Consider the following 24,671-nt stretch of genomic DNA (forward strand, 5'->3'; position numbering starts at 1 on the left):
CAAGTCAAACCCTCCACCAAGCTTCTCCCCCTGGAAAGCTGGCAAGACCAAGAGTGAAAATGCCAAGCGTCAGGCATAAAGGACCGTGAGGACCCCAGTTTCCTGAGCACCTACTATGTGCCAGGGTCTGACTTGGAGTCCAAGATGAGCCCCTTCCCCACTTCACTGACTTTGTCTGCTAGATGCCAGTCTCATGAGCTTCCCCCTCCCACCCAGGCTGCCTGATCCCAGACAGATGTCAGCAGGAGAGTGAACTGCTCCACAAAAGTGAAAAGAGGCGTCCATCCCTCAGCAAGGTGAGAAGATGGGCAGATGCCACCTCTGTCGCGGCCTCCCTGTGGAATACTCTCTGTCCTGATACAGGGCGTGGCTCTCTGTGGGTGTTCAAGAAAGTCTTGACACATACAGGAATGGATATGCCTCCGCCCAGGCCGGGTGCTTCTTCCTGGGCTCCAATAACACACTGGGCTTCCCCTAACGACTAGGTGCCCCTTACAGCCAGAGGCTGTTCGCCATGCTACTCCAGGGAATGTGTGGCACCCAATGTGCCACGTGGGTGCTTAGAAAATGTGAGCTATTACTCTGACCATCACTGTCATCATTATTATTGCTCTTCCCCTGTGCTGCGTGTACAACCCTCCGGTAAGTCACATTGATAGTGATAATGACAACAGCCTAACTTATGGAGGACTTTCTGTATGCGTTGCCCTATTTAAACCACAGCATATAAAGCAGGTGCTATTATCCCCATTTTACAAACAAGAAAAAATGAGGCTCACAGAGATTTAGCAATTTGCCCAATAAATGAGCCAATATCCAAGCTCTTTGCCATTCCAGGGTATGACTTCCCAGGGCACAGCAGGTATAAACTCTCTAAATTTTCTCCACCAGATCTTTATAGCAAAATGGTCAATAGCTCCAATCAATAAGTGTATCAATTAACAGGTTATTCTGTTTAAAAAAAAAAAAGAAGCCTGTTGTGTTTGATTATGCACAAATTGATGCCTGGTATGAGGTGTGTTTGTTCTCCTTGCTTCCTGTCTGCTTCCCAAGTCCTACTCTGAGCACAAACCCAAGTCACTCAAGCCCACGGGGTCCAGTGATCAAGGTCCCTTATGAGTTGCGTGGCCTTAGCCAAGCTGGTCTAGGGCCCAGGTCTGCCCCATTTTCTGAGCTCTCCCTTCCCCCCTACACTGCCCCACAGTCAGGGTTTATGAAAGACCATTTAGGGTAGAGGGGTCCTGGGGCATAGACCCAGGCTGGGGTTGAGCAGATGGGCCCCCACCTAAGTGACCTGCCCATACCATCAAAGGTACCCTTGAAGGCCCAGTTCAACTATTATCTCTACCGGGAAACCTTTCCAGACTCCCCTGGCAGAGCTGGCCACGCCATTCTTGGGCTCCCTTTGTTCTTTCTCTATACAGCAACCGAGGTCAAAACAACTCTTCACCGTCATACACTATGTGCCCATCTCCCTGGTGGGACTGGACTGTGGGCAACTCCTGGACAAGGACTTCCATTTATCGTTGCAGCCCAAGCTCAGCACACAGCCTGTGGTCAGTACTCAAGTGTCTGAGTAAAATGACGTGCCCAGTTAAAATGAAGCTCTTCAGAGTTAAGAAATGAAAGAATCTCAGGGTCTGATCCTTGCCCCAGCTTCCATTTGTCTCTCCAGCCTCCAGAAATTCACTCTCTCAAGGCAGCCTATTCCTCATGAAACTTTCTCCTTGTATTGAGCTAAATTCTTTCTCCAGATCACTCCTTACCCTGCATCCCATCCAACAAGACCACCTCCCTTCCATAAGACAACCCTTTATGGACTTGAACATCCTTGGGCATCCACCTCCTATGCTCAAGTACCCTTTATGTTCTACATTTGTACAGTGTTTTAGGCCAGCCACCTCCTCGCCTTCCACACATTTGTCTGTACTGATGCGACCTGATGCGAGAAAGGTCAGCCCCTCAAGGGCAGAGACAGTGGACAGAGGTCTGAATTCCTTTGCACTCCGCCTAAACAGACATTGGTCTATGTTTATACTTATTATCTGCCAACGTGTGTTTTTTTGGGGACTTCCCTGGTGGCACAGTGGTTAAGAATCCGCCTGCCAATGCAGGGGACACAGGCTCGAGCCCTGGTCCGGGAAGATCCCACATGCCACAGAACAACCAAACCCGTGCGCCACAACTACTGAGCCTCTGCTCTAGAGCCCACGAGCCACAACTACTGAGCCTGTGTGCCACAACTACTGAAGCCCATGTGCCTAGAGTCCGTGCTCCACAACAAGAGAAGCCACCGCAATGAAAAGCCCGCACACTGCAGGAAAGAGTAGCCCCTGCTTGTCGCAACTAGAGAAAGCCGTGCGCAGCAACGAAGACCCTAAGCAGCCAAAAATAAATAAATTTATCAAAAAAAAAAAAAAAGAAGCAGCCCCTCCCCAAGAGGTAATACAGCAAGATGTTGTATCATGAATCCTTTAGAAGTGGATCACCAAATACTAACAGTTGGATCTGGCAGACATTATTAGTTTCCTACCCAATTTCATTCCATTCCCCCTCTTCCATGCTAACAGAGACTGGATTTTCTTCATAGGCACATAGGGCTTTCTTCATAGAGAGCCCTAGCCAGTCCCAGCATTCCTGTTCCCCACTTTCCCAATTTCCCTGGTAACCAAGGCTGGTCATATGACCTGGTTCTGGCCAATGGGATGTAAGGTGAAGTCCATGGTGGGGGCTTCTGGGAATCGTTTTGCTTTTCTGATAAAAGAGACAGACATAGTTGGTGCAGCTCTTTTTGCCTTTCTTCTGCCCTGACCTGGAAGATGAAGCCTAGAGCTGTGGCAACCACCTTGTAACAATGAGACAGCCACGTGAGGACACCAAAGAACACCAGAGAAGAAAGGCAGAGCCTGAGCCCTTGATGCTGTGGCTGAGAAGCCTGTGCAATTGCCCATTTCTGGTCTTCTTCTTAGGTGGGGCAATCAATCTCATTTATTGATGCTTAAGCCACTAGCAGTCAAGTTCTCTGTAACTTGCAGCAGAAAGCAATTTTCGCTGATAAAATGGGCAATTACTTTTTAAATTAGGATGCTTAAGTCTTACAAACAGCAAATGGAAAAAAATAAAGGCCGGGACTTGAACCTGAAATAAGAGTTGCCTTATTGTTTGTGTTCTTATATTAGTGAAATATCTAAAAAAGTAGGCTCAGGGAGCATATTAAAATACTAATTAACTTACAATTGCTGTCCAGGATTATTAGATTATATCATCTTATTGATACTTTTTGAATTTAAAAAAGCATCAATAATATTCTCATGTAAAGTATACCAGAGCTCCAAATACTATAATAAATACTTATCCTTTGTTTTAACTACAGTTCAACACTGTTTCATCTTTTAACATGTGCAGGCCAAAATTTAAGTATTCATAAGTGTGTCATGAATACATAGTGAGCGCTCAATAAATGTTAGCCAATATAATTATTATTAAAAATATCAATACTTCACCCTTGAAACTGTTCCGTATCTTGACTGTATCAAAGCAAATATTCTGCCTGTGATATTGTACTATAGTTTAGCAAGATGTTACCATTGGGAGTAACTGGGTAAAAAGTACATGAGATCTCTCTGTATTATTTCTTACAACTGCATATGAATCTACAATTATATCAAAATTTAAAAGGTTAATTAAAAATTTGTTTAACTGGGGCTTCCCTGGTGGCACCGTGGTTAAGAATCCGCCTGCCAGTGCAGGGGACACGGGTTCGATCCGTGGTCCGGGAAGATCCCACGTGCTGCAGAACAACTAAGCCCGTGCACTACAACTACTGAGCCTGCGCTCTAGAGCCCACGCACCACAACTACTGAAGCCCGCACACCTAGAGCCCGTGCTCCGCAACAAGAGAAGCCACTACAGTGAGAAGCCCGTGCACCGCAACGAAGAGTAGCCCCTGCTCACCGCAACTAGAGAAAGCCCGCACGCAGCAACAAAGACCCAACACAGCCAAAAATAAATAAATAAATAAATAAATAAAATTTATTTAAAAAAAAATTTTTAACTACTTGTGGAAATGTAACCCAGTGATTCCACTCCTAGGTCTATACTCCAAAGAATTGAAATCAGGACCTCAAACAGATACTCATCTGCAAATGTTCATGGCAGTATTATTCACAATAGCCAAAAGGTAGAAGCAACCCAAGTATCCTTTCTTTTTTTTCCAAAGGTCCTTTTTAAATTTAAAAATTTTTTTTTAATTTTGTTTTTTTTGGCTGAGCTGTGTGGCTTGTGGGATCTTAGTTCCCTGACCAGGGATCGAACCCAGGCCCTGGCAGTGAAAGTGCCGAGTCCTAACCACTGGACCGCCAGGGAATTCCCCAACCTAAGTATCCATTGACACACAATGTGGAATTATACAATGGAATATTATTCAGTCATGAAAAAAAAAGAATGAAGTTCTGATACATGGTATGGCATGGATGCACCTTGAAAACATTATGCTAAGTGAAATAAGCCAGACACAAAAGGAGAGATGTTCTAGGATTTCATTTATAAGAAATAACTCGAATAGACAGAAAGTAGATTGGAGGATCCCAGGGGCTGGGGGTAGGGGAGAAAGGGGAGTTATAGTATAGTTTCTATTTGGGATGATGAAGAAGTGTTGGAAACAGGTAGTGGTGATGGTTGCAAAACACTGAACGTGCTTAATGCCACTGAATTGTATGTATACTTAAAAATGATTCTTAGGGAATTCCCTGGCAGTCCAGTGGTTAGGACTCAGCACTTTCACTGCCGTGGCCCAGGTTCAATCCCTGGTTGGAGAACTAGGATCCCACAGTCACACAGCTCGCCCGGAAAAAAAAAAAAGGTTTTTAAAAGGTGAATTTTGTTGAATATGTTTTGCCACAATTAAAAAAACAATGTGATATACCTAAAACCATTGAATTGTACAGTTTAAATGGGTGAATTATATCTCAATAAAGCTATTAAAAGATTTGTTAAAATACTTCACTTTTCTCTGATTAGTGGAATTAAATAACATAAAATGTATGAAACATAGTAATGTGCTCAGCACACAGTAGGCACTCAATAGTAATCTCTTTCCTTTCATCTGCCTATGAAAGTGGTAGTGTCCGCCTTGAACTGCTAGCTTTCTTCATGGGAAGAGAGAGAAACACACCCCCTTAGTTATAACTACCATAGGTCAGATGTGTTAAACAAAACTCTCAAGAAACAAAGGTTCAGAGAGGTTGAATATTGTGCCCAGGGGCACACAGCGCCAACACAGGTACTCTCTTGAACATGCTCGGCTGCAGCCATATAGTCCCCAACCCCCAGCAGTCTCATCACTAGGCTGGTGCCCCTGTATCTTCAGTGTCCAATCCCACTTCCCAGCTCAGGGCACAGGAAAGAGCAAAGAAGCTGCTGGGCTGCTCTGGGGAAGAAACTGCCTGCGGGGAGGGGAGTGGGGCTCCCCCAAGCCCCTGCCCCATCTACTGACCTATCCACACCGCAGGCACGTCAGAGCAGCCAGGGCCTGCGGCTGCCGCGTCCTGGATCAGATGTCCACTTGCTGACTTGATAAGATCAGGCTTCTGACTTTTTTCTTAATGGAAGTAAAATAATTCCTGCTTCCCTCCAACTCCCCCCCCCTTCTCCTCGGTCGCCCTCCCTAAGCTGGAGGAGATCCCAGCCTTTCAGAAGTAAAAATAGCAGAGTGTGCAGGGGCGGCAGCAGCGGGGAGGCAGTTTTAAGTTTCTTTCTTTTATCCCAGTCACTAAAAATAACCGGTTAAAGTTCAGAAAAGCGTGGCCCTGCACCTGGCCCCCAGCCTGTCCCAGGCGCTGCCCCGTCACATTTCTCTTCCCACAGGAAAGGCTCAGACAAGGCAGAGAGGGAGAGGTTCTGAGCCTGTGTCCTTCTCCTGCCTCCTCTGCAGAGCTGCTATCCTGACACCGCAAAGCTGTCATGGTCAAGACACTTCTCTTCCCTTGACCTAGAAACCTGCCCCGCCCCACACACACCCAATTTAATGTCCTTGGCTTATTAAGGATGTGTGCAATGCTTTACAGTTTACAAAGCTATTTCCATATGTCATTTGCTCTGTGTAACAAAATTGAGGGAGGGAGAACACATGATGATTATTATTATTCCCATGTGAAAACTGAGGCTCAGAAAGGTCAGGTGACTTTCTCAGGGTCACACAGCCAGGAAAGGTCTGAGGGAGGATCTGAACCTTAATCTCTAAGTCCTATCTCCTTTGCCCTGAACTTGAGACCACCTACCCTGTATGATTGTCAGAATGCCCTGAAAGCCTTTGAACTACACAGACCTTAAGGACTTAACCACTTCGAGGTTCTAAGTCAATAGGGGAGATGTCCAGGAATGGATAATTTTGCAATGCTCCTCTAATGATTCTGACTACCTACCAGGTCTGGGGAGCATGCACTAAACCTATTTTATGCAGTACTTTTGTCTAACCAGTGTTCCTTCCAGGAAACTTAGGTGTTGACTCTCTACCTATAAGTTCTACCAAACTATAGCTGACCCATCTCCAGAAAGAGGAACAAACCACACAAAAGGTGATAGGAGTACTCTGGGCTCCTGAGGGCCCAGGGGCTGTGGGTCACGTGGACACGCTAATGGACACCCCAGCCCAGCAGAATGCCCTGCCTAAACACTCATCTGCACCCCCCACACGATCTGAGCTCCCTTCAGCCACCTGTCTGGCAGGACGTCCTGGGTGACAGGTGAGCTCACCTTGCTGCCTCCGACAGGACAGCTATTCTGGGCTGCCTCTTACCCTGGTGCCATATCATAATGGTGAAGAGTGCCTCACTCCTGACTCACTATAAGCCGAGAGAGCCTTGCGGGTGGATAAACACACATGCCAACTAATATTCCAGGGCTTGTGCCAGCTGCTCCAGGATGGGTAAGATGGTACTGGGTGATGAGGCCCTGGCCTTCTGCTTATTAAGGAAGTGTCCGCTCTCCTGCTGCTCTCTCCTCTGGATCCTTCTCACCCAGGGCACTGTGTCCCCAAGGACATTTCAGTAGGGCTGTGCTATCCTTGCATTCCCAGCTGCCAAAAAGTCTCTAAAACTGAGCACCTAACCAGGAAACACTATTTCAGCTCAGCCTCCCTTTCCATTCCCTTCCTCCTTTTCCCACTTTGAGGAAGGGCTATAGGCTTTGCTACTGGCCAAGGCATCTCAATGAGTTGGATTGGGCTTCTTAGAAGGAATTCTTGTAAACCCAAGGAGACTAGATTCCACCCAGCTCTGTTATTTACTAGTTGCATGGCCTTGGGCAAATCACTTAAACTCAGTTGCACTAGATCAGTCATGGCAAAAAGCTGTCAGCTGTGCCACCATCCTCCATTTCCTAGTCTGTGGCAGACATTGCTAATCAGTCACAGCACTCTTGCCTACTGATCCCAGGCACTGCCTAAGAAGCCTTTCAATCATGCATGCTAGGCAGCTGCTCCCCACCCCACAGCTGACAGTCCAGCTAAAAGCAATTTGCCATCCTGGAGCCAGCCCACTGTACTCAAAAGTCAAGTCCAGCAGGATCCAAGACCAACATGGGTAAGGCAGATTAGGAAAGCATCTTTACAGTAGCAGGTTAAGTAAGTAAGTAAGTAAATAAATAAATAATATATATATATATATATATATATATATATATATATATATATATATTTTAATGACACAGAAGTGCAAACCATAAAGGAAAAGACTGATACATTCAATTTATTAAAATTACTAACTTCTGTTCATCGAAGGATGCCATAAAGAGAAGAAAGCTACAAATGAGATTTTTACAACACCAGCTACTGAAAAAATGACTCATAAAAATGACCAGAATATATAAAGATTTCTAAATAAAGTAGAAAATTTGGGAAAAGGCTCAGACAAGTACCTCACAGAATACAACTTTGTTTACTCCTTTACATACTGTCTGTGACCACTTTCACATTACAACAGCAGATTTAAATAGTTAAGACAGAGACCTTTTGGCCCACAAAGCCTAAAATATGTATCCGGCTGACTCCTGTAATACAGAAATGAAAATAAATGAATTATAGCACCATGCAACAAGAAGTATTCACCTCAGAAATACTGATTAAAATAATTAAGATGCAGAAGAATATGTATAGTATAATTTCATTTAAAACTGAAAGACATGATATGACTTGAGATACAAATATATGATGAAACCATAAAGAAAGGCAAGGGAAAATAATGTGAAATCAGGATAATAGTTGCCCCTGAAAGTAATGAATGTGGGCTCAGGCACAGAGGGAATCTCAAAAGTAATGGTAAAATTTCTTTTTCTTAGACTGGGTGGAAGGTATCAATATTCTTCCTACTTCACATATGTTTTTGGCAAATGACAATGCCTGTCCTTTAAAATATGTTATTCTTTTCCCAACCCAACATAGTTTTAGCTGGACACATGGCAGCCCAGCTAAAGACTACAATTCCCAGACATCCTTGCAAAGACATGTGGCCGAGTGACTAGATTCCACCAATGGGCTGTGAATGGAAGGAAATTTTACCACTCTGGGTCCTGCCCTTCGAGGGATCAGATATAGGCTTTTCCTCCTTTTGGCTGTCTGGGAGATGGGTCCACAAGTGGAAACCACCTGCTAAGGATGGCAAAGCCACCAACCAGTCCTGGATCACCTTAGATCTATTGGACTGTTATATGAGAGATGACAGAGAATTAAAGTTCTATCTTGCTTAAGTTTGAGTTTTTTGCTTTGAGGGAGGAAGGGAGTCTCTTTGTACAGAAGTTTAGCCTTACCTTAACTAATATAACATACTATAAATATTTTTCTGGATCTACTTGATGCTTACTTTCTTTTAAAAAAATATTTTATTTATTTATTTATTTTGGCTGAGCTGGGTCTTAGTTGTGGCACGCAGGATCTCTTAGTTGCGGCACACATGTGGGATCTAGTTCTCCGACCAGGGATTGAACCTGGGCCCCCCGCATTGGGAGCACGAAGTCCCACCGACTGAACCACCAGGGAAGTCCCTCGATGCTTACTTTTTAAGGAAGTGTTTTGTTTGTTTTCATTTTTATTTTTAAAGTGGATAGATATATAGTAAGTGCTGTCAACCCTTCAGGAAAGTTTTGTTGAGAAAGGGAGCAGGGTAAGGTAGCAGCAGCTGAACAGAGATAAAGTTTGGATCAAAATACATTTGTGGGTTTTTAAAATTAAATTCTGTTTGGGTGCTGATGAAAATGATCCAGCAGTGAGGAAGGGTTTGATGGGGTTGGAAGCAGACATGATACTATAGGAGTGAAGTCCCTAATAAAGAAAGAGGAATGCGATTCAGCGCAGAGATGGGGAGACTGGCTTTTGATAGGAACAGAAATACCTCTAACAAGAGTGAAGACAGAGGGCTTCCCTGGTGGTGCAGCAGTTAAGAATCCGCCTACCAATGCAGGGGACACGGGTTCGAGCCCTGGGCCAGGAAGATCCCACATGTCGCGGAGCAACTAAACCCGTGCACCACAACTACTGAGCCTGTGTTCTAGAGCCTGTGAGCCACAACTACTGAGCCCACGTGCCACAACTACTGAAGCCCGCATGTCCTAGAGCCCGTGCTCCACAACAAAGAGAAGCCAGCGCAATGAGAAGCCCACGCACCACAACAAAGAGTAGCCCCCACTCGTTGCAACTAGAGAAAGCCCGTGCACAGCAACGAAGACCCAACGCAGCCAAAAATAAATAAATTAAAAAAAAAAAAAAGAGTGAAGACAAAAAACAAGTAGGTAGGTTTGTGGATTCAACAGCAGGAGGTTTAGAAATTCCCCACTTGACTGTTTCTATTTTCTCAAGCAAATATGAAGCAAGGTCATCAGCCAAGGAGCAGGGAAAGAGGCTACAGAAGATTCAAAACTGCCTTCTGAAACACAGAAGAAACCAGTGATGTAACATGATGCAGAGTATCTTAAATCAGTGACTAACATTTTACTCTGTGGTACAACTCTAGGGGCTTTCCCTGGTGAATCGGGAGCAAGATGAAACAGCAACTAACTACTATCATTCCCATTTTACAGAGGAGGAAAGGGAGGCTTAAAGAAGTTAGTAAATCACCCAAGGAGCGGATAAATGATGCCGCTGGGGTTTTACCGTGTCTGTATGACCACTGAACCTGTTATCCAATGTCCGACGAGCCAGAAGCCCTGAATGAACAGTAATAAGGGCTCAGCACAGACAAGACCATCTCCTGTGACTTCATTCAATTAACACTCCCCCAACCAGAGGTCATCAAGTCATCGTGCCTGAGTGGCCCAAGGCGTGAGGCCACACGGGAAGATCTTGTGAGGCGTCAGGTGTGTGTGCGCGAGCGTGTGTGTGTGTCGGGTGGAAAGTGGTTCGGGGGATACAAACAACCATCAGAGTTCTTGGGCTCTAGTTCAGAACTATTCTTCGAAGTGCTCAAGAGTTGTTTTGTTTCAGAACACTAATGTATTTTGGAAAAGAAAAAGAATTCTTAAAGGCAAGTCACCTCTCATCCTCTTTCTTCATTCACAGGGCCAGAAAAGTGGTATTTCTGGCATGGGCTAGAGGCGGGATACTCTATAAATACAAAGCCATTAAATCCCATGCAGCAGGCACCTGATCAGGGCCTCCTTTTAATTTCCTGACATGAGCTGGCCACTAACCCAATTACCCAGCATCCCCGGAGGAGCCCTCCGCCTTCCCAACAAGCACAAAGAGATTGAGAGCGGATTGCATGGATGTCAGCCCAGCTTTCACTGAAATCAAATATCTTTTAGAAAACACTTGGGGAAAGGCAACCCAGGGGCTGAGGGGAGGAGGAAATGAAGCGGGCCCGGGAGGCTGGTGGCCTGAGGGAGGTAAAGTGAGGTGAGCGGGAGAAGTTTGCAGGCACAGTCTGTGCGGGAAGATTTGCAGAATTCCCAGATGTACGGGTGCCCCCTGTGAAATGCAGCAAATGGTTTTCCAGGTCCTCCTGGCTTAGAGGCCGTCAGGCCACACCCTCACCTATCCGGGGAAAGCTTCTCCATGGTCCTCCCAAGGGACCCTCTCATCCTTATTTTAGACCCCAGACGGGGTCAGCCTAAGGCGATGCCACCTCTAAGACTCCCACCAGCCAATCCAGGAGGAAAATCAAGCCAGCTGGACACTAGTATGCCCCACCTCACACAGTGGGCGCAAACGAGAGTATCTTTGAATCCAATACTACTTTAACACGCCCAGGAAGCTGACATTTTAAAGCCGTCCCACAGCAGATCTTACCAAGGAGTTGTCCCATCTGGTCCTCACCTTGACCTAGTGACAGAGAGCAGGTTTCAACACCCCTGCTCCGCAGGTGAAGAAATGGAGGCCCAGGCGTGTGAGAAATAATAGACACAGCAAGGATACCTAAGAGCCAGGAGGGGACACAGGCACTGACTCCTAGCCCAGAGCAGATTTTGTGTTCAGTTTCTTATGAAGAGAATCATCACTCTTTTCTCTGAAAATACAGATTTTCATACACGGGATTTGCTTGAAGCAAGACAGACCCGTGGACATCACCTGTGTTCCACAGCCGATGCTTCCAGAACTGACAGCAGCCTCGAGGCAGAGGCTGAGCCAAAGAAAGCCCCACTTCTGACCTTTTCCCTGGCAGTTGCTGGACCCTGCAAATCACGTGGCAATCTCCCAGGTTATTTACTTAAGAAAGGAAAGACCGAATAAAGCATCCAGAGCTGCTGGACAGAAGAGGGAAACAGCGTTCTGATGTGTAGGTGAGATGCGGAGGCGGTGGAGGCTGGCCTTCCATTCTCCCCTTCTCCATCCCCCTCCCCCAGAAGACCCAGGACCCCAGCCCCTGGCTCCCCGATGTCGAGGAGCCTTGAAGATGGGGGGGCACCTGGGGAAGGCTGGGATCTGCATTTCAGAGTCAGGTCAGAGTCTGAGGGAGACAGAGGGAGGCTGGGCGCCTGCGAATGATGGGGGGAGGGGGGGACGGGCACCTAAACAAAAGCAGGAGCCAGGGCAGCTGTCTGGCAGGGACACAGGCTTCTCAAGGAGGCACGCTCCTCTTAAGGGGCCGGTCCCCGTGGAGCTTCAGATCCCAGGATCTTGCCGAGGCTCTGCACTGCGGGGAAGAGCTAAACGAAGGCGCTCGGAGCCTTTGTGTCATCTTACCCCGTCAGCAGCGGGGGCAGGGCAGAGCCGGGGAGGGGAGCCTCCTGGTGACTGCCCTTCTCCTGGGGCAGAGCTCCTGGGGGACCTGGGGCTGGGCCCCCGGGAAGTTCAGCTCAGCACACCTGCCCGGCTCCCGCCACCAGCCTCAGATGCCCACCACGCGTGTGCTCCCCACCTGAGGCTCTCGTTCCCCCAGCAGCCCACACCATCATCCTGGGACACACAGCATCCACCTCACTGCTTTTAAGTAGCTGGCGGGGTGCCTGGCCTGCTGTTGCCGATGGACTGCGCCCCTGGCGACCTGCTTCCCTGCCTCTGTGGATCCCCTCATCATTCTGCCTTCCTGGGGCGCCACTGGGAAGCACCCCTACTCTCTTCCCAGCACTGGGTAGCCCCTCAAGAGACTCTGTTCAAAGGTTGCAAGGTGGTCCAGGGATTTCAAGTGGTGGTCCCCACTTTTTCCTTATCTCTCCCTCCCTGCTCATAATCCTGGGGGGAGGGCGAGGTGGCCTGGGATTGGAAGCCTCCCCACCCCTGACCTGGGCCATGGGGAGCAGACACAGCAGGGCAGGGAGAAGCTCCAGGCTCCAGGCTCTGGGACCAGCTCCCGTCAAACCAGCGTGAGTCCCTTTAGGACTCAATTTTGTCTCCCTTCAAATTCAGGAGTATGTTGATAGCAATCAGCTTCTGTTCCAAGCTCCTCAGACGCTGTGAAGTAAGCCAAGAAAGGCTACACGCTCCAACCAGGAAAGGCTGTTGGACAGCTGGCCCCTGCCTGAGTCAGGGCCCTCACACCTGGCTTCCCAGAACATCCTTACAAACTTAAGAGCAGAGTCTCTCCAAGGCTGACGAAGCCTTGGGTTGGTTCCCAGCAGCATGCAGAGGGGGAAGTCAGGAGACCAGCGCTGAGGCACGCTTCTGAGGGCCTCTGTGCCTCAGTTTCCTCGTCTGTGAACCCCAGGGTGCTCTGGAAGAGCAGAAAGAACCTGGTACAGAAGACAGAGGACCTGGTTCAGCCACTAGCTGGGGTCACACCCTGCACAGGGGTAGACCAAAACTGGGGAGAAGCAAAATGAACAGACACAGTCTTTCAGCAGGTCCAGCGCAGCCTGCTTCTAATCTAGAAAGAGAGCTGTTTCTTCAGTTGATCCCCCGGTGGAGCAGCTGGCATGTGAATAAGGGCTGAGTGGCCTCCTCCATCTCAAAAGGGTTGCATGAAACAACTAGTTAGAAACGTAGGTTAAAGGTCGATGTGCCATGTTGACACGGGTGGTGGAGGAACTGGGCTGAGCTGAGGTGAAGGGGGAGCCCGGAATGGAAAACGGAGGGAGTCCCCGATTTCCACATCACAACAACGTCCAAGTCGTCCTACTAACAAAGCACCTTAGATTCGGGCCCTCTTCCCAGAGGGCACCTGGAAGCCAGGAAGGGAGGAGGGCCTTGGACTCTTAAAGGCTGGGCTGGGCTCCAGAAGCCCCTCCCAGTGAGGGTCTGCATTCCAGTCCCGCCCCTTCCTCTTCTCTCCCAGCCCCTCTGGATCAGATAATCTGATCATCAGCACACACCTCTTTTCCTGACTCCTCTCATTTCTGGAAGGATCCCAGGGCCCAGAATCATAAAAGCTGATCTGTAGAAATTGCCACTGGCTCCCCCTGAAAGCAGGGGAAGGGGAGAAACACACACACACACACACACACACTACCCATCTCTAAAAATGGCACTAAACGAGGTTCATCTGCCTGAGCAGATCAACAGGGAAGGTGGCGCAGGAGACCGAGAGCCGTGCTGTCCTAATAATGAGAGCCACAGGTCACTTAAAATTCTCTAGTAGCCACACTAAAGAAGGTAAAAAGAAGTCATGATATCAATGTCAGAATATGTTTTGTTTAATCCAATATGTCCAGAATATCATCATCTCAACATGTAATCATTTAAAAAATTATTACTACAATATTTTATGCTCCTTTTTATCATCCTAGTAAGTCTTCAAAATCTGGTGTGTATTTTACACTTAGAAGACGTGGCTCACGCTGCCGTGTTGGATGGCAGGGCTCTAGAGGAGAAAGAGAGGCAAAAGGCAGAGAAAGGAAAGGGAAGAGAGAGGACGGGGGTGGGGGCAGGGAACAGGAGGAGGAAAACACTGGCCAGGTGACAGCCATGTCCTGTGCACCTGCTGGAAAACAGAGGTTGACCTTGGCAGGTGAAGGGTATGTGACGTGTCATTCTGGGCCTTAATGTCTCTGCCCTCTGCATGCCCACACTCCATGGGCCACCGAGAGGCAATAAAGCATCCCAAGCCTTCCTTCCCAGGGTGGAGAGGGTTCTTGGCCCCGACGAGGGCCTTCCCCAGAGCGCCAAGCCAGCTGTTCAAAGGCCCAAGTGGGGTCATGATTCCCCAAAGGATCTTTAATGGAGAACTTCCAACTCCTGCTCACCAACAGCCTCCCGAGAGTGCGGAGAGCTTTAGCTGCACACTTGCCTGCAGGGTGTGTGAGACAGGCAGCCCGGGGGGCAGGGCCTTCACCTGGGCTACAGGGGGAGACCTGTTCTCGTGCGCCGCTCAGGGAGAAAGTCCTGAGCTTGCTGGCGTTTCCCGGGGGTCTGAGACTTCCCGTGGGGAGAAGAGCTTGCCCAGGACCCAGGCTTCGGTTCCGCCTTGCATGGCCAAGCGGGGCCTCTTACCTTCCTTCAGCATCCCCACTTTGAGGCATTTCATGAAGCGACAGGCCTGGCAGGACTTGCGCCTCCGTTTCGTGATCTCACACTCGTTGGTGGCCGGGCAGCTGTACTCAATGTTCCCTGTAAGCAGACACAGAAGGGTTGCCAGGTGCTGCCCCCATCTGCCAGCCACAGGCTGGATGGGGATTCACCGACCAAATCACTACTCTCCAGCCCCGAGGTTCCCACAGGGCAGTGGTTCTCCAAGTAGGAGGCGCTCCGAGACACGTGTCAGGGTGTTTCCTACTCTCTTAAATACAGAGATCCCAGTGCCAGAGGTCAGGTCGGCCAGGCAGCCACAGCTTTGAAGAATGGTCACCCACAGTTTTGAAGCCACCACTGAACTGGGACATCAAAACTCACTGAGCTGACATTTTATCCCAAGCAGAGAAATTTTATCCCATTGCTGACCAAAACGTCAGTGTGGCCCACAGGCCCTATGCCCTCCAGCCTGGGCCCCAACTCATGGGAAAAACCTCTTGGCAGCTCTGAGCCGGCAGGGACCAGCGCCTGCATCCCACATCTCACGGCAGAGGCCCAGGTCACCCAGCTTGGCTGACCTTGAGAAAATCACTTTCCTCTCACTGAGTTGCAGTTTCCTCATCTGCAAAATAGTGTGATATCTGCTAAATGAAGGATTAAGCAAGATCATGTATGTAAGATTGCTTTAAAAATTGTAAAGCACGATTTGACGTGAGCTGGTGATTTTATAAGCACAGTTCATTGCTGCAGAGGGAAATTGTGATTAATTTTCCATGTCACCCCTTAACTGGGTGATAATAATGGCTTCCATGAACCTGACCCCATGCTCCTAGTAGGCTGTGAGCACCACGAAGGCAAGAGGTGTGCTGTTCATCACGTCATCTCTATTGCACTGAGATCAACCCCTGCTGCACAGAAGGCATGCAAGACCAGCCTGCTGAATAAAAAATCTACCAAATCCTCATAGCAATTCCATGAAGTAGGTACTGATACCATCCCCATTTTACAGATGAGAAACCTGAGGTTTACAGAGTGGTTCTGTGCAATGTAACTATATGAGTCTTATTCAGGATGAGCTGATCTTCGAATGCTCTGGGGAGGCCATTGTCCCTTTTCAGTGCCTCTTCCTGGGAGGGCTGACAGCATGGTCGGGAGAGGCTGCAGCTGCCTTTCTAACGTAGGGGCGCAGCATCTGTCCTGAGTGCTCTTACGCGTCTGCACTCATGTCACAAATGTGCACTGTGCAGCTATAACAAGCCTGGAGGCCAAAGGAAAGGCAATGGGAGGGGGAAAGGGACTGGAATTGTTGGGGGTGGGCGGAGAGACAGGCAATAGAAAGATACAAGTGCAGGACAGCGGACCACCGTGCTGTTTTGGATTTTATCATGTCTCCTCGGCCCCCGTCCCAGTCAGTGCAGTCTGCTTGAGTCTGTGGTTTTCAGAGAACAGACTCTGAACTAGTGCAAACCTTTCATCCCAACACCCATCCAGCTGCCACCTTCTCAGGGAGCAGGGACAAGTGATGCCCAGCAAGCTGCTTGCCCAGATTCCCCTTCCGGGCCCAGCTCACCCAACAAGGACACAGCCTGGCACAGAGCAGCCTCCAAAAGGCCACTCCCAGTCCTGCACCGTGCTAGAAAGGGCAGCTCCAGGCCTGCCTGTGCCCAGACCACCCCCCAACCCCTGCCACATAACCCATCCACTTTAGCAGCAATAACAGCCACTTTCATTGTGCACCTGCTATGAGCGTGACCTGTCTCAGCTCCCTCCATCCTCACAACAACCCTCTGGGACCCACCAGTGCCCCATTTTACAGACCAAGAAACTGAGAGTCAGGGAGCTGAAGTGAGTTACCCAAGGCCACACAGGGCCCCTGTGCCACCCCTGCACCCCACAAGAAGCCTGGGGACTTCAGACAGGCCCGTATGCTAACCCAGCCACTGAGGTGGTCTAGAGGAAGGGGAGAGGGGCTGTCCTCAGGTGTCCCTGTGCCTCAGCCTCCCCAGGTAGCATTTGGATTTTCTGAGAACAAGCATGAACCAGGTTCCACCACTGACAAAAGTGTTTCGAAGTACAGAAATTATTGAGCCCCAATTACAAGATGCCTAATTACACTGAGTACTCACAACGTCCCAGTGAGGATTCCATCCTCATTTTGTACAGGTGAGAAAACTGAGGCTCACAGAGGTCGATCTGGCTGGAGCACCTTACAGATCTCTCTCTCTCTCTCTCTCAAGTCCAGCCGGCACCATCTTTCTGTGGGGAGGGGGGCCAGAAGTCATCCTCTGTGCTGGAGGATGGGAGGTAAGAGGAAGGGGGAGGCATAAAGATTCCGCGTGCCCCTCCCTTCTGTTACCTGACCCTAACCATTCCTTAGGTCACTCTCTTGTGTGACTTCTTGGGAAATAATTTCAATATTCACATAAGCATGGTAAAATTAAAAAGAGAAACAGGGGAGGGATAAATTAGGAGCTTGGAATGTACGAATAAACACTATTATATATAAAATAGATAAACAATGAGGACCTACGTATAGCACAGGGAACTATATTCAATACCCTGTAATAACCTATTATAGAAAAGAATCTGAAAAAGAATAGATATATATGTATAACTGAATCACTTTGCTATACACCAGAAACTAACACGACATTGTAAAGAGAGAGAGAGAGAGAGAGAGAGCGCGCGGGAGAAAGAAACAGAAAGGAGGAAATCCCATACATAAGCTAGTTCATCCAGGTCTATCCCGGCTTAGAAGGTTCTGTAGAATTTGGCCCCGGCCTCCACCCCACTCCCCTCCTCTCTCTCCAGCCTCACCTTCCCCACTGCTCTGCATAACTATCAGTTCCTGGAACTCAGTGACCTCCTAGGTTCCCAGGCCTTTGCTGCTTAGGACAAGGCCACTCTGCTCCCTCCGCCTCCTCGCCTGGCCTGCCCACACCTCCTGGTCCCCCTTGGGAAGGTGCTCCTTCTCTCCATCACCCAGTCGCCACTGTGTGTCTCCTCCTCCCAGACCAGCTTTTCTCCGTAGTCCCAGTGCCTGGCACACAGTAGGTGCTCAATACACACTGAGAGCTAACACTGACGAGGGCTTGTTATAAAGCAGCTGCGGTTCTACTTTTCTTATGTTGAATCTTTAATTTTCCCAACAACACTGGAGGTAAACATCTTCCTCTCCATCTTACAGATGAGAAAGGTGAGCCGAGTCCAGGACGAGGCAGAGCAAGGACTTGAAACCAGGGGGTCTGGCTCTGCTCTGTTCCCCTGGGCGCTGAGTTTACAGGGCCTGGGGCATGGGGACTCGGGCCGCCTTGGGATGCCACTGGCAGGTGGCTAACTCTTCACGTTCACTGGTCTCAGCCCCTAGCCAGCCTGTCAATCCCTTGAAGGACAGATCCTAGGTTGTCACTCCAGCAAGGGGTCCATAAGTAACTGTTGATTTGGCACTGCTGCTCTCCCAGGACAAGAGACTGAGCATTAACAAGAACCTAGGGATGTTCTTGACTCTGTTGGGTGTGGCTGTGTGTGTGTGTGTGAGAGAGAGGGAGAGAGATCTAATTTTATTTATTTATTTTTGTTCCTTTCAATTTGTTTTATGGCCCCAGCGGCTGGCTGCCAGCAAAGCCAGGCTGGTGGCCTTGCCTTGTAATTTCTGTAAGTGCCTCCTTGATAAAGTGATGAGATTAATTCATCAGAATTCCTGTGGTCTCTGGAGGGCAGTCTAGGAGAGCACAGGAGCAGGGAGGGGCGTGTACACACACACACACACACACACACACACACACACACACTCACTCACCAGGGGCTGAGGGGGGGCAGGGTTGGGGATGGGCTCTCACAGGACAAGGACACAGCCAACATCTAGCATAAATTCAGAGTTCTAACCTGGGAGTGTGCCCAGTATAGACATATGCAGACTCTACCTCAGGTAAATCACCCAACTTCTCTGGGCCCCAGCTTCCTCATCTGTAAAATGGGCACAATATGTTCCCAACTATACAGTCCTGCGGATTCAGCACATAAAGGGCTTAGTGAAGTGCATGCACTGGGTCAAAGTGAACATGCTTATTTTTACATCCATCAGGGCTGCCAGGGTACATATAGCCAGAAGACCCCAGGGTAAGTCCTTTCTAGGTGTCAGACCTGAGGCCAGCCACCCATTCTGCCATTTAAGAACATTACGACCAGGCCTCCCATAGACAGACCTCAGAGCTGATGCTGCCTGTGGGAGGGAGGGAGTCAGGAATGATCTGGATTTCAGTGTGACTTCAAGGCAGAGGGGAAATGCCCACCATCAACTCTCTTCAATCCTGTGCCCCAGGAGAAGGAAAGCCCAGGGGCATCCCCATCAGCTGTCCTGAAACAGCTGCAGGAAAGTGGGCAGTCCCCTCCCTGGGGCTCAGGGACGGGGGCTGCAGAGCTTAGATAAACAGCTCTTGAGGAATTTATGGGCTCAGAGGCTGCTGGCCAACATCAGAGCCTGAATGGCCACCATTTTTAGCTCTGGAGTGATAGGGCTGGGCTGGGCGTCACTTGGTTCCACTCCCTTATTTATCTCACTCCTGGAGGACAGAGACTATCCCTTTCACCTCCGCACGGTCCACTGTCCTCAGCTCTCCACCCTTCCCTCCTCCTTACCCGCCAGCTGATGATCTCATTCATGCCACTGGCTTCAGCTTACTAATTGGCAAGGACGGGCAGCAAGAGGCACTATCTGTGCTTCAAACCCTTATATCCATCTGCCTGCTGGATACTTCCACCTGGAATTCCCTCGGGTTCTTCATACTTCCTCCACTTGAACCCATCCTCACCCAGACTTTCTCTTACTGTGTTCCTTGTCTCAGCAAAGCCATCACTAAGCCACCTGCCACCTGGGTCAGAAACTGAGGTGGCGGGGACTTCCCTGGTGGCCCAGTGGTTAAGAATCCACCTGCCAATGCAGGGGATACGGGTTCAAGCCCTGGTTCGGGAAGATCCCACATGCCGGGGAGCAACTAAGCCCATGCGCCACTGAGCCTGCACTCTAGAGCCCATGAGCCACAACTACTGAGCCCACATGCCACAACTACTGAAGCCCACGCGCCTAGAGCCCATGCTCTGCAACAAGAGAAGCCACCTCAATGAGAAACCCACACACCACAACGAAGAGTAGCCCCTGCTCGCCACAACTATAGAAAGCCTGCGTGCAGCAACGAAAGACCCAGCGCAGCCAAAAATAAATAAATTATTAAAAAAAAGAAACTGAGGTGGCATCGTAGATTCATCCCTCTCCTTTACTTCTAAGGTCCTTTTCATCCCACTTGCCTGATATTTCCCGCGTCCTTTCCCTCCTGCCACAGCTAGTTCCCACGCCTGTCATCTCTTGCCTCTCCTCTAATGCACTTGCTTCCTCTTGTCACCATTGCTCTTTCCAATCAGTCTACCCTCCACACCGCCCCTGGAGAGACATTAATAACTCCTGTGCAAAATGCCTCGATGGACCTCTGGTTCATCAACCACTTATGTCTGCATGCCTTCCCAGAAGCCCACTAAAGGGCAGTAAGGGAGTGAGAACAGTCACAGAAGAATGAAGGAAGTTGAAACCAAAGTAACCAGAGGGGATTCCAGATAAGAAATAAGCCCTTGTATCGCAGAACCTCAAAAAGCCTCAGGTGTTGGAAGACACAGTAGAAGATGGAGTGAGGCATGGGATTAAAAATGGGAATTTGCTGAAGTCTGTATTTAAGGAGTACTTAGTTGCCACTCCAGGTGGCCACCAAGGATCTCCCCACAGCCTGCGCAAGAGACGCCAACTTAATCTCTGGAGAGTATAAGCAAGTGAATCGGGACTCAGGGATGACAGGCTTAGCTGAGGGCAGAAGGCTAGCTGAAGTTTCCGAATACTGCATACCAAAGAGTGAGACCGCCCAGCCCCACTCCCCAAGCCCACTCCCAAAATTCTAGCAGGCAGACATATACTCCACACCCTCACTCCCACCCTCCACTCCCCACTCCCCTAACCTGAAGATGGGAATTTATAGCAATCTTCTCTGGAAAAACAAATGGCATCAGAGAAAAGACCAGCAGATATAGGGGCAGGACAGGAATAAAGACACAGACGTAGAGAATGGACTTGAGGACGGGGGGAGGGGGAAGGGTAAGCTGGGACGAAGTGAGAGAGTGGCATGGACATATATACACTACCAAATGTAAAATAGATAGCTCATGGGAAGCAGCCACATAGCACAGGGAGATCAGCTCGGTGCTTTGTGACCACCTAGAGGGCTGGGATAGGGAGGATGGGAGGGAGATGCAAGAGGGAGGAGATATGGGGATGTATGTATATGTATAGCTGATTCACTTTGTTATAAAGCAGAAACTAACACACCATTGTAAAGCAATTATACTCCAATAAAGATGTTAAAAAAAAAAAAAAGACCAGCAGATAAAAAATAAGCCAAAGGAAAGCTCCTTCTATGCTTTTTATCCCTGTTTGCATTTAAGACAGCCAAGGATTATCACTACATCTATGAAAAGCTTCAATATAAAAACTAACCAAAATAAACAGGGGGAAAATTATGTGGGAAGAAACCAGGACAAAGCAAGAAGGAGAAATAAACCTCCACAAGCAATACGCAGTATACTGTTGACTTGAGAAGATAAAAATACTGCATTCATGAAACAAGAACAGCATGCAATAAAAAGAAAGTACAAAATGGAGCTCACAGAAATTAAAAATACAAAAAAATTCCAAAGAATCACCTAAGCAGCTACTCTAAAATAGAACAAAAAATCAAAGAGATGGACAATAAGCCGGAAAAGAGGTAAGAATGGGTAGATTGGTCCTGGAAACTCAATATCCAACCCTTAGGAGTTTTTGAAAGAGAAAACAGTGGAGAGGAAGTTATCACCAAGGGAGAAAGGGAAGGCGAGAAGAAGGGGAGGGACGAAGATGTCTAAGACCAGAAGAATATGAGTTCCCAGATCAAAAGGCCTGCTGAGAGTCCAGAAGAATGAATGAAAAAAGACCTGGACAGTATTATAGCGGTAGAGAACAAATCAGTGGCTGCCAGGGTCAGGGAGGGAAGAGAGAGGGAGGTGGTGTGGCTGTAAAAGGGTAGCACCAGCAACCCTGTGTAATGGAGCTGTTCTGTGTCTTGACTGTGGTGGTGCTCACAGGAATTTGCAGTGATAAAACTGCATAGAACTTAACACACACACACACACACACACACACACACACACACACACAGATGAGAGTGTACAACTAGTAAAATCTGAGTAAGGCTGATGGATATCAATGCCAATTTCCTGGTTGTGGTATCTTGCTATATATAGTTATGTTATATAGCCCGTATGTGTTATGTCATATAGCTACATAATATAGTTATGTATGCTACACTGTTATGTAAGATGTTACCACTGAAGGAAGCTGGGTGAAATGTATGGGATCTATGTACATGGAATCTCTCTGTAATATTTCTTATAACTGCATGGGAATCTACAATTACCTCAAAACAAAAATATAATAATAATCATAATATACGGCCTTCCCTGGAGGCTCAGTGGTTAAGAATCTGCCTGCCAATGCAGGGGACACAGTTCGAGCCCTGGTCCTGGAAGATCCCACATGCTGCGGAGCAACTAAGCCCATGCACCACAACTACTGAAGCCTGTGCGCTCTAGGGCCTGTGCTCTGCAACAAGAGAAGCCACCACAATGAGAAGCCCACACACTGCAATAACGAGTAGCCCCCACTCGCTGCAACTAGAGAAAGCTCACGCGCAGCAACGAAGACCCAATACAGCCAAAAATAAATAAAATAAATAAATTTAAAAAAATGTATCTGAAGGTACTAAAAAAAAATAATAATAATATAAAGACCTACACACACAACATAGATTTTTTTATCATGGAAGACAAAAAAAAGATCCTAAAAACTTCCAGCAAGAGTGTTAAAAACAAGTCAAATACAAAGGATCAAGAATAAGATTGGCCACCATATCTCAAACCATAAGGGAAAAAACCCTCTCTGTGCACACACAAATACACAAAACTAGTGCACAGACTCACCACTCTTTTTTTCTTCTTAGCACTCATCACCTGACTTGTTTATTTAGCTTGTTTATTATCTGCTTTGTTCACTGCTGTTTTCCAACACCTAGAACCATGTCTGGGAAAGAGTGAGGCCTCAATATACATTTTCTAAGTGAATGAATCAAACTTCTTGACAGCAGCACTAGAAGCTAGAAGACAAAGCAGCAATGGTGTCCAGATTCTGGGGAGAAATTATTTTCAACTAGCATCTAATGTATAGGTTGAAGGACTGAGTAAAGACATTTCCACACATCCAAGATGTCAACAATTTTACCTCTCCTGTGCCCTTCTAGCATGAGCTTCTCCCCCACGCCCCACCCCAAAAGGGAAGGACCAAAAAGAGGAAGAGGACAGAGGATTCTACCAGGAGAAAAGTCAAGGGGACATCCAGGAGGAACTGGCAATAGACAAAGAGATTTAACCAAAAATTGTGATATAACCATATTCAGACAATGGGAAGATGGGAAATGTATGTGTATTGGGATGGTTTGTATAATGGGAACTAACTCTTCATCTTCCATAACAGGAAGTCAAGAAATAATGTAAAATTGCTGTCAGTTAAGTATAGCTGTAAAATCATAGTAGTAATTAAGAAGACAAAGGGCTAGAAGAAAGATTTTCTTAAATGGCTAACTCTAGATCACGGAGGGAAAGGGAGAGAATGGGTAGGGTCAGGGACTCTTATTTTTCATTATAAGAGTTACACTTTGGGTCTTTTTAAACTATGTGCATACATTATTTTGATAAAAGTTAAAAATTAATTTAAAATTAATTTGCTCACTGTGTAAAGATGAAACCTAACCTCCAGGGAAAAGCACATAGGGCCCTTTATGATCTGGCCACCTCTGACCAGTCCACTGTAATCTCCCTCCACCTAGGCCCCCAGTTTGTAGGCTCCAGAAAACCACATGGAGCCTCTGGGCCCTCTCATACCTCCCTCTAGCTGAAACCCCTCCTGGCAAACTCTTCCACATCCTTGGAGCCTCAGCGCGCATGTGGCCTTTTCAGTGACACCCTCTTCCCTTCTGTCCCAGGTAGGTTTACATGCCCTGCCTGCTTGCCCCCATAGGCCTCATCCATCACCCCGCCTGCCACACACATACACACACGGAAAGCAACGAGCTTAGCGTTTCATAATCAGGATTTTACTTGCTGTCCTCCCTTCTGAACTGCGCGCTTCCTGGGGATAGAGATTGTTAGGTCTTTCATTTCTGTATCTCAAGTACAGTGTCTGCCCCCTGAAGCACCCGTTGATCAAGGCAAATAAATTGAAAGCAAGAGTGCCCACCCAGAGAAACCTAGAATTCAACAATGACCTTCCAGTTGTCAAATGTAATCCCCTCCCTTGGGCCTTCCCCATCCTGGTCCTTCCTGAAGCAGCAGACACCCATCACATCTCTTAAAACCCACTCTGTTATATTTCATCTCCCTTCTCTCCAGGGACTCTTGTAACGTCTCTGATCACTTCTATATTTATTGTATAGAATCTAAGATGCTTTTGATGGTAAGATTGCACCATTATTTTATATACCACCAAGAAAGAGAGGAAAAACATCTGCCAATCAAAGTATGGCTGTGCTTCCTTGCCACTAGCATTTTCTTTTCTTTTTTTTCTTATTAAAAGAGCTCTTTGAGACTTATTGATAGATACAGGTTTGATCATACAGCATTCTTGTGCATACATGAAAGGGAAAACATAAGAAAAATAAATCGAAGATATTGCTAA

At 47.8% G+C, this 24,671-nt stretch overlaps 1 protein-coding gene across 9 annotated transcripts in view; it reads right to left on the reverse strand.

Annotated features, from left to right (window-relative positions):
* Positions 1–24,671, reverse strand: part of ESRRB (estrogen related receptor beta) — a 196,920-nt gene that overhangs the window by 21,272 nt on the left and 150,977 nt on the right. For all 9 annotated transcript variants that reach the window (XM_082451780.1, XM_082451778.1, XM_082451779.1 and 6 more), the window contains one exon: positions 14,852–14,968. In XM_082451780.1, the coding sequence (XP_082307906.1) occupies positions 14,852–14,968 (117 nt within the window). The remainder of the gene's footprint in view (positions 1–14,851; positions 14,969–24,671) is intronic.

This window comes from Balaenoptera physalus (assembly GCF_965194825.1).
Source record: "Balaenoptera physalus genome assembly, chromosome: 2".
In the NCBI taxonomy this organism is placed as follows: Eukaryota; Metazoa; Chordata; class Mammalia; order Artiodactyla; family Balaenopteridae; genus Balaenoptera; species Balaenoptera physalus.